Consider the following 16,586-nt stretch of genomic DNA (forward strand, 5'->3'; position numbering starts at 1 on the left):
TGTCAATGTCAAAAAACATTTCTTTTTTACGTTTCTTTACTAACAATATCTTGATTAAGAAAACAAAACAATACATTTAAGTGATCTTTTAACGTTTCCTGCCTAAGAGCAAATTTCACTCCTCAAGTCCACTCTAATATTTATATGCCGTATATTTATAGATACTTACTTACGGAATTTTTCTGGAATACCATAGAATACATTTGTATTCTTTGGTTTTCCAGAGAAATTCAGTGAGTATCGACAGAGAACGTGTTAAATGCGACCAGAGGGCCTATCGCCAACATCAAAAAATCTAAAATCGTTACTTCCCTGTTTTCGCAGTAGACCCTCTGATGTTGAGTCAATCTCGACAAGTCTATACGGGATGCAGTTATACGTTAGAGAGAGCCAGGGAGAACCGTTATTTCGATGACGATCCAGAGGGCCACTCTTCCATATTCGCGAACTACATACCAAAATTTCGATTTTCCTTATTCTCGGTAGGTTGGTCGGTAGGTTGCATCCCAATATAGACTCACTGAGATAAGCTTAACATGTAGGTACGTATTTCGATTTTTAAAGTTAACATCTCTAAATACAACCTAGCGCAAAGCAAACAACACCGCCATTACGCCTCCAGCTATAATGGCCTGATATGCAGTCTTGTACACTGATGGTTTATCCATAAACTTGCCTAGGTTAAACAAACAAAAACGAATGCCACAGAAATAATGGTAAGCGAACGGAAAACCTATAATAATCTTAAGAATAAATATGAAAAAACCGTTTAGGTTCAGGCTTTGTATCATTGATACGATGCTGTCGATGCCGTTGGACAGGAACAGTGCACCACCAGACAGCATTACAGTGTAAAACGTTACGATTGTACCTGCAATCAAACCAAAACCTAAGCTAAAGCGTAAGTGTATAATATACCGTACCGTGCTTTTGGTCTTGGTGCAAGGAGATAGGGCCTACCGCGCACACCGAAGTTCGTAAATTGCGGACATCTTTCTCTTTTACTCCAGTTAAGACGTAATTAGAGTGGCAGAGAAAGATGTTCGCGGTAAGCCATCAGGTCTGTCAATGTCATCGTCAGTAAATGCGTGTGCCTGTGAATACTTAAGCGCTTAACACATCATATCATAACACGTGTGTGCCAGTGCTATACGCGCTACGGCCGCTGACTAGCAAACAAACAGAGATCCTGCCTGATTATAATTTTATATTGATTAAAGTTGAATAAGCTGTATTACCAGTTATACGTTGCGATATTGAAGTCATAGCAGGCAAGGTTGGTCCATAAATGGTCAAATGTGGTGACATGGGCCTGTTGAGCCGCATATTCTTATGATCGTGGTCTTCGCGACACGGCGCCTGGTAAGGCTTGTAGATATAATCTCGGCAGCCCACTTGGCTTGTGTGTATTGCTTTCAGTAGTATGAAAGGTACTTTTGTACTGCAGATAGATTCATATTGATGGGAAATGCTGAAATTTTGTCATAAATAGTAATAAGATTTTAGCCATCTTTGAGAATTTGGAGAAAGTCTTAAGTCTGATAAAAACGCACACACATGCCAACATCATTAACACAACAGCTATAGTATAACACTGATTGAAACTTTCACGATTTTACACATTAATAACTAACACAAACAAGACCAAGTGCGGGTAGTTCGAAAAACTCGCGTGGCTAGAATTTGATGTCAACTTTAGCCAGTCTTCACCGAGACCACGGGCACAACGCCGTCCTCGAAACGTCGGAGGTAAATTTAAGATAAGAGCAATTAAGTCCCGTTTGTGTTAGTTAATAATAGCTATAGTATAGGCAAACGAACTAGAATAAGTAACTAAAGACTTGCGATTTATCGGAACATCGCAACGAAATCAATAACGAAATGTGCTGAAATTGGACGACACAAAAGTTATCAAACTAGTTCCTGTTGATAAATAAAAGGCACGATATTACTCAAGATGCCTTAAAGAGTTATCGGCGTTCAAAGGCTTAAATCAACTTCTACGTGTCTTATTTACAATCTAGCAATGCTAATTATAAAAATACCTTTTTCTCAAAGCGATACGCATTGCACTTTCTATTTTTATGTAGTTCATAGCTTTACAAAACATTTCGATGAAGCTATGAAATTAATATTAGATTAAGAAATATTATAAAATATGACAAAAAAATCTGACTGATGTGTGAAATCTGTCAAAACTTTTTTAAATACTTTTTTCTTTTTAAGTGATTACAAAAGTTTTAACTGTAAACGTGTCATACTTCTTGGTTATATAATATTTATGGATCTTCTACATTCTGAAACTCACTGCACTCGTTGATGAAGGACGTAACAATTTAATTATTTTTACTAGCTTATATATTTATTATTATTAATTTAGATTTTCTTTATCAGTGGATGCTTCTTCTTCTTCTATTCCTTTATCTGCAAAATTACCAAAAAAATAATATATAAATATCCATTTATATATTTTCGCTTTCCGAACGTACCTAACTCCGAGCTTTTGAACTTTTGTATGTGACAGTCTGACATTGACAGTAAATGGTTTATTTTTGCTGTTGTGCGACTTTTTATGAAGTGTAATTCGTGAGGCTTAAAATTCATATTAAAGGCCACTGTAACTGCATTTCGTATCTGGCTATTTAATGTATCTTCGTGTATTGCTTTTAACAAGTGCTGTGAGCCTTTTGAGATCTCATAGCACAACTGTAGCTGCGGCCATGGCACTCAAAGCGTCGGATTTCGAAGTTTTTGGCCGGGTTCAAGGAGTGTTTTTCCGAAAGGTAAGACAACATATTTTATTTTATTATATCTACTGAATGCATTAAAATTCTTCTACTCCTACTAACTTAGTTATTAAGTCCAAATTGTTACTAACATCCTATGGATCATTGATCTGCAATAAATGATTTTTTTTAAATTAATTTACTTATTTATTTTTTTATTAAGAAATTTCAATAAAGTAAGCTTTATTTCTAAGGTTTTAGTCTGGTGTGCCCGGATCTAGGATTTTAATTGGAACTTCCTATGTTACTTCCTAGTTTCTAATGAGCTAGATTTAGACCTACCTTAACTGCTCATAGGCTAATTACTCAATAAAACTCTCATTAACTTCACTTTTTTATTTTATTTATTTTGCTTATTACCTTTTTACTAGGTGACATTTTTTTTCTCTTAATTTATAATTTTTTTCTTATTCTGACATGTTACAAATTTTTTTTATTTTCTTAATTAATTTTTAAATGATATTATTTGATTAATTTTTCTTCTTACTTGTTGACATTTTTAGTTTTTTTTTCTTCTAATATTTTAATGACAATTTTTTTTTGAAATTACTATTCATGTTTTATTTTTATTTTTGGGCTACCTTTTGAGCGGGCGATATATTTGAATTAGTTTTAATATTTATTTTTATGATGTTTGTTTTTGAAATATTTTTTGTATGCATGTGCCTAGATTTAAGATTTTTCAAACACAATGTAATATTGTTATTGAATAAAAAATGATGATGATGATGATGATGATGATGATGATGATTAAGTTTCTCGTTCAAATTATGCACTGTGCTTAAACAATGTTTTTGTCACATTAACGCAAATGCGCTTTGTACAATTAAATAAGTTTATTAATAATAAAACAAGTGTTGTCTATAAAAACATCTTTAATTTAGAAGAAAAACCTGCGCCCCATAACATATTTCATTATACAACTAGAAAGACATGCAATTTTGCAACAGCACTAAATTTTTTTTATTATAGACAAATAGAACCGTGACAGAGTCGTTAGAAATAAGACAACAAACAGAATTTTGGCCCACTTGCCCTTTCATTGACTTGAAATGTTTACACTTTACAGGAACATTTGCCCAGGGTGAATAATATTTTCCTATAAAAATAAATAAACATAACTTATAACCATGAAAGGAAGAAATTATGTTAAAATTATCTGGTAACACACTATAGTGTCTATTGTCTGTTTTCATATAAAGTACTATGCCATTTTTTTATGCAAGAAAAAAATGTACATTCCATACGGTATGGGCAGTACTTTATAGTAAAGCACTATATATATCATAAATTAACCCTTTATAGGGAACATCTAGATATTATAATGGCTTTTTTTATGGCTTATACAGAATTTTTAGTATTTTGAAGAGGCTGAGGCTGGCTTATACAGAATTTGTAGTATTTTGAGAGGGTCCTCAGCAAACACAGTTACACTCTCATTTTAAAACAACTAGCTAGATTGTTCTGAAATGTTGTACTTAGAATAGTTAGAATAGGATAAGGCACATTTAGTCCTGTAATTATTTTAATGTAGGTTCAGATACCATAGGGAGCGTGCATGAACTGTAGGAGGCAGCACAGGAGCCGTCAGATTTTTGGCGCGAGGCGTAAATGTGATGTTGTTTGTTCAGATGTAGCCCACAAAATGGCAGAACCTACTAGGCACAAGCAAACACGTGACGTGTACATGTACATGTTTATGGTTTCGATTCAGGCCACAAGATGGCAGACCCTCCAAGGCGCACGGTCCCTATAGTTAAAAGAATCTGTGAATTTAGGATTTTCATACAAAACTTGTATTTCCTCTATTTCGTTTGTTTTATAAGGTGGAGCAATATAAACGAATTTCAGGCCTAGATATACCTCATTTCAATGTATGTGCAAAGTTCCATTACAATCCAACATGTAGTTTTAAAATGAGAACATAACTCCGTTTGTATTGGAAGGTCAAACTCAGCAGAGCTTGCCAGGGACTCTTAACTATTTTTTTAAAAATCTTGACTGTTAAAGGCTTAAAAAAATAACATGCATAGAATTTCTGTAACTTAAGTTTGTTTCCTCAGTACACAAAGGAGCAAGCGGACAAGCTGGGGCTCCGAGGATGGTGCAAGAACACCTCCCAAGGAACGGTGCTCGGACACATGCAGGGACCTCCAGATAAAGTTGAATCTATGTAAGTTTATTATTACACTAACTTATGCCCGCAACTTTGTGCAGAATGATGATGATTGAAAAAAACCCTATATTCTTCCCTGGGGCAAACTTTCTTTGTACTAAATTCATCTAAATTGGTTTAGCAGTTTAAGCATGAAATTAAAAGGTGACAGACAGACAGACAGACAGATCTATTTTTGCCTTGGCAATATTAGTAGGGATTGTCATTGTTTCCCAAAACACTTCCCTTTCATCAAGCTGCAGACCCTAGGGTAGACCTAGGTCTACAGTGCAAGTGCAGCACACAAAACCACTAGTTTCAATTTGACTTGCAGTAAAAATATAGTTTACTAAAAATATATTTAGGTATGGGGTTAAATTTAAATAAAAGCTTATAAAAATGTGGACGTAAATTTGTGAGTGTAATTTGCCGCGACCCATATGGCGGCTCGTGGTTTACTTCGTTATACGTTGAATTTTATAAAATTGTTTTTGCAAATACATTGCATTTTTGAAGGGTTCCGTTACGTCGTAGTTATTTAAAAAAAAACTTTATAAAGGGGTTGATTAACATTTCCCTCAAAACGGAGCTGTACTAGGCGACACAGATTGCACTTTTTTCACATAGCCTGTATAAAAAAAATAAAAAAATAAAGTGCCCATGTCAGGATTCGAACCCGGGACCTCGTGCTTCATACGCAAGGTCAGGCTCACTACCGACTAAATAAGGAGGACAAAAGGGTGCATGTGTGCAAAACAGGTCGATTCGAACATCAATCAATTTTTCGTGTTATGGCTCCATCAAGGTGTTGATGATTCTGCCAATGTCGAGGTTTGATAAGACACGGCTAGTATATGAATCTTATTACGGTCATAGACAGTGTTCGGTGGAGTATCCGATCTGCAAAGAAATACAAATTACGACTAACTAAATGGACTACATACAACTATTAAACAATACGAACACTACACTATGTACAGAACAAACTACAGAACATACACTGGCATCAAACGGATATTTGTATGACATATGTCATTAAACAATTAGGATTCGTTGCAAACCTTACAGTCTACCATCATTAAAACGTTCGCAAAATGGTATTGTAGCCATTTCGAGCAATGCTTATAAGATATCACACCGATGCGATACTGATCTGTTAGTGTCAAAAGTGACGTTTTTGGTTGAAGGTATCGATGTGACACTGACATCTTATAAGTATTGCTCGAATTGGGCCGATAGTTATCTGCTGAGAGTGATGAGTAACGTTTATCAGTGTACCATTGTGGTACAGTCAAGGTATTAAATATAGACCCGGACAAAGTGCCAAAATTATGTACACACTTAAAATATGTACAAATTTTTGGTGCTTTGTTCGTGTCGATATTTAATACCTTGTCTGAACTACCTACCCTTTAGTCTACTCACAGCAGGGATCGGAAACCGGTATTTTTTGTATGGGAACGAAAACGGTATTTTTTCGTACTTTGTTAATTATTTCATTTCTAATTGGGCAATCTAATAATACGAAGTCGTTATCTAAAAACACAACCAAGTCCTATATTTGGAGTATAAAATAAACCGAAATATATGTTTATTTCAAAGTTTTTCCAAAAAACCGGTTCCGATCCCTGACTGAACGGTGTTGACATCGAAAAACCGAAACAGACACGCCTACGGGACCCGACAAAGATATGCAAATTGGCCGTAGTGGGAATTACGGGCGGAATAAATTTACATTTTTGCGTTCAAGCCTATTAAAGCTGGATTGCGTTAAAGTTTAAACTTTTTAAAATTTGGATTTTAAACTAGTTTTATGGTTTAAATCACGTATTTAGTCACTCGCGTCGCGCGACATGTAACGGAAAGCCTAGGTGCCGTAAACCCGTGCTCGGCAATATTTGTACTTAGAAATGGAGACTGGGTCTTTAAAATAAGTTGTCTTCCTCACTTCAAGACCGTGAGGAGCATTATTATAAGTTTTTGGCAAAAAAATCATTTTTGGTACAAGCTTTTATCGCTGACTGTACTTTTTGATCCACAGGCAACTAATACTCATCGAGACAATTCTAAAAACCCCAAACACAATTAGGTTGCGTTGTCTTAGATACTTTACAGAGTTCCTATGGCTACCTCCTGTCTCCATCATGAGATCAGCTTGGTGGTACCATAATATTGCATTGTCAACCGACTTACATATGTATGCAAATTTTCAGCGGAAAGTGGGTGAAATTTAACTTGCAAGATTTGTCCCATACATACTAACACTACTAACAGGGCAAAAAAAAAGCTTAAAAGCTTGTAAAAAATAATCGTAACTTCATCCGAATTAGAGTTCAATAGAATTTACAACGAATGTAAAACCAATTTACCTTAATTTCTTCGTAATCTCGCACTTTTTGTGGATAACCATAATTTTATCAACAGTTTGTATGTATACATAAATCTTTTATTTATATCAATTACTAGTTAAAATAAACGATAATTAAGTATTAACATTTCAGTGAAAATAACCATCGTAAAACTTTTAGGTTATACGTCAAATGCTAGCAAAATTTGTCATATTTAATTTCCATTATTTGCAATTTCTATTGACTTCCACTTTACACACTACTCTTTGTTATTGTAACTTGTGGAATGTTTTAACTAGGGCTATCATGTTAATGTCAACTTTTAGCTGACATCCTATACTATCATTTAACAATTAAAAAAGTACAGGTTAACGACCTCCTTTTCGAAAATAAAGATAAAATGTAAAAAAAAGTAAATTTTTGAAGACAATTTTTATCTTTGTTATTAATTCTCGAGAAATTGTGGAAAATTCTCTGCGACATTTATGCTTGATATTGATGCCCTAATTCATAATTTATCGAATGATTATTATTTTTTAAATGTGCGATAGGTAAATGGACATTAACCAAGTGGAGTCGTGTTTGGCATCATCAAACTTTGAATGGGTGCATTTTTAAAATGGTTGAGAAGAAACATAGGTATGGGGGGTGATTTGTCGATAAAATTCATCGTATTGTACGTGGTTAACGGCTTCACTATACGTGCACAAACACATTGTATAACATAACTTAACCGTGCACGAGTTGATTTGTGTTTAGGGTTCCGTACTCCCAAGTGTGCCAATACAAACGTTATCCCCATTTTCCTTGCAGGATATTGACATTTTAACTAGAAACGAGATGACACCAACACTAAATTCATTTGAAAAAGTTAAAACTACACTAAATAAAAACAAAAAAACTTTTTAACAAAAAATAAAACCGACTTCAAATATTACCAAAAGCGCCATACATGTACCTATAACATTTGAAGAGTTCCCTCGATTTCTCCAAGATCCCATCATTAGACCCGTTCGATTAAAAAAAATCGGTTCAGGATTCTCGGAGATATCGAGTAACATACATAAAAAAAACAGTCTAATTGAGAACCTCCTCCTTTTTTGAAGTCAATGCCCTGGCTTTTTCCCTATTCGGGGTCAGCCCTCCTAATACATTTGCGCCAGTCATGGCGGTTCTGAGTCAGTTCTGGCGTTAAGCCCATCGTCAGCATATCATTGTTGATAGTCCTTGTCCAGGTTGTCGGTGGGCGGCCTCTTCCCGTCTTCACTTCATCTATGGCCAGAACCTTTCTGGTCATATGATCCAGTAGGTCTGTGCGCATGACGTGGCCATACCAGCGTAGACGGCTTTCCTGCATTTTTTGTGTTTTCCTCCTTTTTTGACGTCGGTTAAAAAAACTTCAAACCAAAACCAAATAAAAGTGCCCATCACGCTCGCCAGGTTGCCACGTTGAATCGCGATAGACAGCCTCTGCATCAGCAATGACCCAGAACGAGGGTAATAACCTCGTACCCTTAACCTTTTTCCAGGCCGCACTAATCTACAAGGATTTCCCAAAAATAACAAATATATTCCAATTAATCCAGCTTTGACGATTCATTTGAAGGCAAGTCACATTTTCCGAAAGTGCAATCGTATCTGAACCTTAAATCGGAATACTAAAGTTGAAATTCTATTGGCGCGTAATGTGGTCTATAAATCGTACTATGCCTGAAGAAGGGTTAAGCGCCGCCCTAATTGACATTATGTCTTTTAAATACAATTTGATGTAGTCATCAAACTTCTTTCTATTGAACTCTATGCAATAAATAATAAAGTATCAAAACCAAATATATGTTCAACCTGTTGATATTAAAGCCTTGTTTACACTTTCACAAGCATCTCTGTTGTTTTCAACTTTCCACATTACTTACCTAAAACTTAAGTCACACTTTCTGAAAAATAACAATTCTAAAACTTGTTACTGGCGAGACGCGAAGCAGGAAACAAAACGATTACGTAATATTCGAGATTATATCGACGGTGGTTGAAATTTCTCGCTCCTCTCTAATATTGGTTAACATAACACATTCACTGCCAACTGTAGGGTTAAAAATTCTCGAAAAAGTCAAATCGTTTTTTTTTTCAGGACGTTTTGAAATTTTCGTTTTTTTCGTATTTTTTAGATATTTTTGAGGAAGTTTGAATAACAAAACACACGACGAAGCTACCTAAACTATGGATTAAATATATGAATGGAAAAATTAACAATTTCTATTCAAAGTGCGTTTTTTTCTTTTATATCCGATTTTTTCGTATTTATCGGAAAAATATAGACACTAAGTGACATTGTTTTTTTCAGAATAAAACTTTAGAAAAACATGCCTTTTATTTTTCTATTCTTTTCTTTAGGATTACCAACAGATAATACATCTTACATGCTCTTAAATCTATATGACAGTCAGGACTGATGCTTATCTAATTATAGGTAACCATCAGACTCATGTAATGAAGTATAAACTGGAGGTCTATTCAACTTGTTAGCGAACCGAGTCTTTGTAGAGACTTGAGTCCTTTCTCTCTCTCATTTTTTTTTACAAAAAAGTAAAAAATGCATTGTCTTCATGTATAATTTATGGGTTAAGTACCTACACCATACAATAACGCTTATTTTATTTCTTACACAGCTAGTATTTAGATAAAATCTACAAAATTGTAGACTTGAGTATTTATTCGGACTCGAGTCCTATTGAGATGCACTTAAAAAAAGTCAATAATGGACTCGACTCGGGAGTCGGGACTACAAAAACTAGGAAGTTTTTTAGCGCAGTCTCGCAACGAGTAGCGCAAATTTATATTAGACTTAAAATACTGAAGTTTCTACCAACACTACAGCTCGCATCGCCAAAGAAAAACCTAAAACACTATTTTTCCGTACCTACAACATTCACGAAAACACGTGATGTATCGCGAGATTGCATGCTATTGGGATAGAATGCAATATCGATTCCGGACGTTGGGTTTAACCACATTCTTTAATGAATTATATGATTTATATGACGCGATTTTTGTTGTGGTTTATTTTTAATTTTTAGGATTAAATAAAATTTAGTGCGTGTAAAGTGTGGCGTACAGAGATACTAGTGAGTTATATCTTCAAATGTGACTCATATAATGTCGATCGAACTTGCTTCAAGAAGTTCGTTTGATCATCTATTATGTCGCCGGCTCGCCGCGCCGGTCTGAAATTTCCCTCGCTTAGATGAAGGAAAAGCAAACACTATTTGCCTCGTGCCTGCAACATTCTCGAAAACACGTGATGTATCGCGAGATTGTATGCCACTGGGATATAATGGAATGTCGATTGGGTTTAACCACATTCTTAATAGTAAACAAAAATTGTTAATTAGAAGCCTTTATAGGGTGCGCTTTTATTGTTGTGTATTTTTTATTTGCTATAATTTAATAAAATTTTGTGCGTAAAGCGTTTTAACTATTATTATTAATAGAGATTTATAAACCAATATCTCCCTACTATCCAAAACTATTTCAAACATCTTTTAGGTGTATGTGAATAATGTAGTTTAGAGGCTATATATTTTCATAAACCACAGAAAAAAACCCCAGAGAAAATAGAAAGAATTTAACTTTGCTGTCCATACTTAGTTACGTATTGAACTTGTGGATCATAGTTATATACGAGTATAGTATCAGACTATAGTTGGGTGGTCTTACGGTACGGCTGACAGTAGGTATCATACGTATCATATAGTTTATTAAATTTCAACCATCAAATTACAAGGTGTTATATAATAACATTATAAAGTGTAACAAGTGCTAGGGCGAGACAATCTTAAAATTAACTTAAAACCTATACTTACTCCTCTGGCGCAGCGACCCTAAGTGTGTCTTGGCTTCCAACACGACTGCTGGCCACCGATCCCGGTTCTGTGCCGTTTCTCGCCAGTCTTCAACCTGGAGCTCTCGTAGATTCTCGTCCACCACATCCGCCTAACCTATAGAAAAACTATACAATTAACACTTTTAAAACTAATACATATTACACACAGTACACAGTTGATTGCGAGCCAAATGAAAACAGCCCCAAACTTCGCTGAATGAGAACTCTCCCTGAATAAAAACTTTAGTCAAGAGAACTCCCATAAAATCCATTGGAAATAAAACTCGCCGTACCTATTCACTGTGTTAACTGTAACGAAGGGCACGAACATTACTGAAGGGGCCCACTGATTATCAGTTCGCCGGACGATATCGGCCTGTCTTTTATTCGCGATTGTCAGCTTTTGCGAATAACTGACAGGCCGATATCGTCCGGCGAACTGGTAATCAGTGGCAGGCCCTAGATGACACATTCTTATTTTTAGCGCCATATAGCGTTTAGTATATTTGCGCGTTTTAATTAGTAAGATAACTGTACAATCAATATCAAAAGTTGCGTAGCAGCAAGGATCGGAACCGGTTTTTTAAATACCGGTTTATTTTGGTTTTCCTCCGAACTTTTATAAGAACGCGAACGTTTTAAGAACTTTATTGCAACCTAAAAAAACCGGTTTATTTGACGAGTGACACAACGGCTTGTCGACCTGGTGGTGTGCCACGTAACTATAGACGTTGACATAGGAAAAAACCGGTTTTTATTGTTCTAAACCGGTTAATTTGACAAGAACTGTTCTCATAAAAACCGGTTTAAAATAACGGTTTTTCGAGCGAAACCGAAATAAAAAGGTTTGGCGCCAAGTACATGATAACGGTTTGGAAATTTAACCGGTTTCCGAGCCTTGCGTAGCAGACTTTGCGTCAAACAAAACTATAAACCATTCCCTGATAGCTAAACATAAAAGAGATATTGCTCAACATATGGACCTGTTAACCACTCACGTGCTTGATATTTTTCAGGGACTTCTATTATTATTATAAAATAAGGGTGACAGCTGGTAACTACAGCTACCAAAAGCTTTTGAACGCAAACTGTCGAGATATAATATATATATCTCTATTTAACAAGTATTCGAGGGGGGCAGATACTTTTGGAGCATTGTTTCATACGCTACTATGCTAACTGTAAAAAGCCGCATATATTATAACATCAACTTGTTTCACAGGATGCACTGGCTGAAAACCGTCGGCAGCCCGAGTAGCCAAATTGACAAAGCGGAGTTCAGAAACCCACAGGACATTGACCAATACACATTTGACGACTTCACCATCAGAAAGGATTGAAAAGGTATTTTATTAGACAAATTTAGAGTCTCATCGCTGGGAAATAGTGGAATATCTCGTATGATGTAATCCCTAGTGTATTTATTAAGGTGCTAAATTATACGTTCAGTATTTGTATTGTTAATTTGTTATCAAGCAACAGGTACTGTTTTCACTGATATGTAACTAAAAAGCATTGTAAACGTGTACCTTTTTCTTGAGAACATCCACATCCAATGTATAACATATGCAAATAAACTCCTTTAGCCAACTTCTTTTTAATTCATTACCATTACTTTTTACGAGTCTCTATTAAAGTTTAATTACGCTCGCCCTTCGTCAACCTTCATCTCGTTCATAAAGGTGCACTGTACCCGAAACGTATTTCCCTCGACGGCCATAAAAACTCCTGTAATGAGTAAAAATTTCAGCACACGCAGAATCCCATTACGCAGCGAATAGACCCTAAACAATTATCTCACGTGGCCGGCTAACGTCAGCGTAATTTAAAAGTTTCATCAACATAAAATGCACAAGTCGTACGCCACGAGCGAGTACACGGCACCCTCTCGGCGCGGAGCAATAAGCATTCGTCTGAATATCGGCAATAATAAACCATCTGTTAGCTAACAATAGACGACGACCTTGAAGGCTTTTACGGAGAAGTTTTCCCTCGAAAGGGTGGGAAATAATTACGTTCGAGTCAGTAACCCGGGCGTGCGTTATTGATGGGCTCGCGAGACGCGCGGTAAGTGGGTCAGGGAGGGAGCGAGGGGCGCGCAGCCGCCGCGCCACTGCGCCCTCGACCCTCGACCATGGCGGACGCTCCGCCCGACGTGCTCGAGCTCAACGTGGGCGGCGTGCACTACGCTACCACGCGCGAGACTATACTCCGCGAACCCGACTCTCTCCCTGCCACCGCGCTCGCCGACCCGGAGCATCCTCGCGACGCTCGCGGTCGTATTTTCTTCGATCGCGACGGAGTTCTCTTCCGCTATGTTTTGGATTACCTCCGTGACGGCGGCCTCGTGCTGCCGGAGTGTTTCCGCGAGCATAAACGTCTAGCGCGGGAAGCGAAACACTACAAGCTTCCAGGCTTAGAAAACGCTGTCCGAGAAGCGGATCCTCGTCCTCCTAACCGTGAAAAAGGATGCATCACGGTAGGCTACAGAGGAAGCTTCGCTTTTGGCCGTGACGGCCTGGCTGATGTCAAATTCCGCAAATTATCTCGTATCCTCGTCTGTGGAAAAGTGACGCTGTGCCGCGATGTCTTTGGAGAAACGTTGAACGAGTCCCGCGACCCAGACCATGGGTTAGCGGACCGGTACACGTCCCGGTTCTTCCTGAAGCATTCCTTCATCGAGCAAGCTTTCGATAACCTGCAGGAGAACGGGTTCAAGCTGACGGCCAGCTGCGGCAGCGGCACCGCAGGCGGTGCTGCAGAACTCAAGCCAGGCGTTGATTCAGAAGAGAACCGCTGGAACCACTACAACGAATTTGTATTCGTACGTGAGTAAGCCAAGCTTAAACGGTTCCGGCAGCTTTAAACGCGCTGATATTACTAAATTCAATTCCAGATGAAACGCGCGTGTTTACGTGAACATCTGAGCCCCGTATTATGGAAATGAATTTAGGTTATTTTTAATATTGGCTCATGTACCGGTCATGTGAAGTGTTGGTTGATTCCATCTCGACTGTTTATGAAGTGCATCTGTTATTTTGGATGCGACTGTACGTATCATTTGAATTCGCAATATTTGCGAACAAAATTGTGATTGAAGCTTGAAATATCATCTACAGAGAGCAAAGATTTTACAATACAATTGAAACGTTACTTTGCTCTTCGTAATTCCGGCAAATTAATGTTTGCTTATGTAGATAAACAAAATAAAACCTTAAATATAATCATGTATGTAATAAATAGAGATTATGAATATTGTAAGATATAAATTAGAGTAGTAATACTAAACGTTATCTCCTTTTAGGACTTTCTCATGTACTGTGAAATACTTACTTACATTAACGAATTTTCAAATTATTTTTGAACTACTTTTGAACAATTATGTATTTTGAGAACAAAAAACGTGGGCCATCTTTTTTGATATAAAATATGCCAAATTATATTATACCAAGTCAGATGCTGGCTTTAGTTTCAATTTCTTATTAACAAATGTTTGTAATTGATTGTATAAGTATATGATACCTTTTTTACTAGGTGAACTTGACTCTATACATTGCCTGCAGTGATGTGTTGTGATCCATACGTTTTATTGTACTAGTCCTTTGAATAGGAACCTACGTAATGTAGTTATATTATACAAGTAATTTAAGATTAAAAGATTATTTAAAAGTTCTATTGATTATTTATGGCGAAGCGCGTATAAACTGTACCTAATAAAATAAATGAATAATAAACTATAGGCAGTAGATAATAGTGTTCGTTTCATGCTTGTTTTATTCTCCGCGGATCAGTGAGAACAGTACCCCTAGTGTAACTTTGATCGACATCATAACGTGACGAACGCGTTTGCGTTAAGTCTCATTTTGTATAGGATTTTGAGTTTCCAAAACGTCCCGCTTGGCGCGCTCTTTCGAAATCCAATACAAAATGAGACTAAACGCAAACGCGTACGTCACGTTTGGAAATCGAATTTATTTACACTAGGGGTACTGGAAACAAAAGAGTTGGTGCCGAAGTTTTTAAATGGAAAGAAGTTGACGTCGCAGAAATACCCTAGTCAACAAATACCCCGATAATACTATGAAATTCTGTAGTCTCTTTTATTTTGCCACTAAAACTGTCTATTTTTGCACTAGTCTGAAACTTCGGGTCGCCTACAAATATCTGTTATGAGTAAAATTTTGCACATTACAGTTAAACTTTAAATTTAAAACTATTTAAAAAGTTTTGCTCTTGATAGATATTTGCTGGGTGGGACAAACCCTTCTGGAAGATTTACAGTAGAACTGATTTAGCAATAATTATCTGCACTAAACAGTTTTAAACTAAGTAGTTTTTTTTTTTCATCACACCAAAGTAGAAATAAAATATATATCTAGATGCTAAACGTTCTATTGAACTGAACTTTGACAATGTTTAAAAAAAGGAAAAATTGCTAATTCACTATTGTGTGTGTTAGGGCCACTTGCTCCATCCAGGGTGTAGCCACTAACTCGGGGTTAACCGGTTAAACCCAGAGTTACCGGTTACATCCAAGTAAGTGATAACCCTGGATAGGCGCAAGTGACCCTTAGCGCCACTTGCACTATCCTACTTACCCGGGATTAACCGGTTAAACCGTTACCGTGTCTAGTTGTACTGGTAAGTCCAGGATTAACCGGTTAACCCCGGGTTAGTGATTGGTGCAGCGTTAGAGTCTAGCCCGAGACAGTGGATTTTTCCATTATAACAAATGATTGTGGCATATTAAGCAGACTTAATACATACATTTTTGATTTAAGTCAATAAATACTCGTATTTATCGCCCCCTTTTAATATCGCCTCTCACTTTTTACTAGACAAAAAGCGGGACATACTAAATATGAACTACCATATACTAGTAACGTCAAATTTAATGATCTATACGGCTACCACCAGTCTGACACTTACATATTCGCTAGCGTGTGCAGTGTACTTTCTATACATGCAGACGTTAGCGAATATGTCAGTTTAACACTGCTAAGCCAGTCATGGTTAGGCTACTAGAAACTAATATTTGCGGAGAATAACGTGACTTTTCCCAGCAAAACTCGTTATTACTCGCGTTTCTTTAACTCTTCTCAGTCCCAAAAGCTAAAACTAATTCCATTTCGCAGCTGAATGACGCTCACGCCTGGCTAACTTTCCATCTAAATTAATGCGAAATGTACCTTTTCAACGCGTTTTTGTCTAAAATTGCTTACTGTGAGAGAGATTTGAAGTTTGAAAAAGGGGTAACAAAAGTTTTTGAATTGAATTCTACTTTTAGTTTTAGTCTTACCACTTACCACGTTTCACTGAATATCAGCGTCAAGTAGTGTGTCCTAGGACTTACTTCGTAGCATCAAGCTGAGTGAAGAACTATTAGCGCAATTTTCTGTTCCTTTAAATTTTAATGA

General features: G+C 36.7%; 3 protein-coding genes across 4 annotated transcripts; 2 read left to right on the forward strand and 1 right to left on the reverse strand.

The window, feature by feature from the left end:
* Positions 1-18: 18 nt before the first annotated feature.
* LOC133522672 (succinate dehydrogenase cytochrome b560 subunit, mitochondrial-like) lies at positions 19-2,186 on the reverse strand. The gene is made up of 3 exons (XM_061858066.1): positions 2,046-2,186; positions 1,239-1,471; positions 19-871 (listed from the first exon to the last, which is right to left on the reverse strand). The coding sequence occupies exons 1-3, from the start codon at positions 2,108-2,110 to the stop codon at positions 585-587; spliced, it is 585 nt and encodes a 194-aa protein (XP_061714050.1). The 5' UTR covers positions 2,111-2,186; the 3' UTR covers positions 19-584.
* LOC133522673 (acylphosphatase-2-like) lies at positions 1,232-12,759 on the forward strand. 2 transcript variants are annotated; one of them, XM_061858069.1, is made up of 3 exons: positions 1,232-1,362; positions 4,850-4,959; positions 12,392-12,759. In XM_061858069.1, the coding sequence occupies exons 1-3, from the start codon at positions 1,333-1,335 to the stop codon at positions 12,507-12,509; spliced, it is 258 nt and encodes an 85-aa protein (XP_061714053.1). In that variant the 5' UTR covers positions 1,232-1,332; the 3' UTR covers positions 12,510-12,759. The 2 variants fall into 2 exon arrangements, with proteins under 2 accessions (XP_061714053.1, XP_061714052.1); XM_061858068.1 differs by lacking the exon at positions 1,232-1,362 and adding an exon at positions 2,532-2,783.
* Positions 12,760-12,910: 151 nt separating this feature from the next.
* LOC133522670 (BTB/POZ domain-containing protein KCTD12) lies at positions 12,911-14,932 on the forward strand. The gene has a single exon (XM_061858061.1). It carries the CDS (start codon positions 13,304-13,306, stop codon positions 14,003-14,005), a length of 702 nt encoding a protein of 233 aa, XP_061714045.1. The 5' UTR covers positions 12,911-13,303; the 3' UTR covers positions 14,006-14,932.
* Positions 14,933-16,586: the final 1,654 nt, after the last annotated feature.

This window comes from Cydia pomonella, chromosome 11, assembly GCF_033807575.1.
Source record: "Cydia pomonella isolate Wapato2018A chromosome 11, ilCydPomo1, whole genome shotgun sequence".
Classification (NCBI taxonomy): domain Eukaryota; kingdom Metazoa; phylum Arthropoda; class Insecta; order Lepidoptera; family Tortricidae; genus Cydia; species Cydia pomonella.

Bases quoted from the DNA above. Each gene is read 5' to 3' on its own strand.
- LOC133522672 (XM_061858066.1), bottom strand. From the start codon at position 2,110: ATGTTTTGTAAAGCTATGAACTACATAAAAATAGAAAGTGCAATGCGT. The intron at 1,472-2,045 runs GTATTTTTATAA...ACAAAATTTCAG, and splicing joins CGTATCGCTTTGAGAAAAAG to CATTTCCCATCAATATGAAT. The intron at 872-1,238 runs GTAATACAGCTT...GTTTGATTGCAG, and splicing joins AATATCGCAACGTATAACTG to GTACAATCGTAACGTTTTAC.
- LOC133522673 (XM_061858068.1), top strand. From the start codon at position 2,646: ATGTATCTTCGTGTATTGCTTTTAACAAGTGCTGTGAGCCTTTTGAGA. The intron at 2,784-4,849 runs GTAAGACAACAT...TTGTTTCCTCAG, and splicing joins AAGGAGTGTTTTTCCGAAAG to TACACAAAGGAGCAAGCGGA. The intron at 4,960-12,391 runs GTAAGTTTATTA...CTTGTTTCACAG, and splicing joins CCAGATAAAGTTGAATCTAT to GATGCACTGGCTGAAAACCG.
- LOC133522670 (XM_061858061.1), top strand. From the start codon at position 13,304: ATGGCGGACGCTCCGCCCGACGTGCTCGAGCTCAACGTGGGCGGCGTG.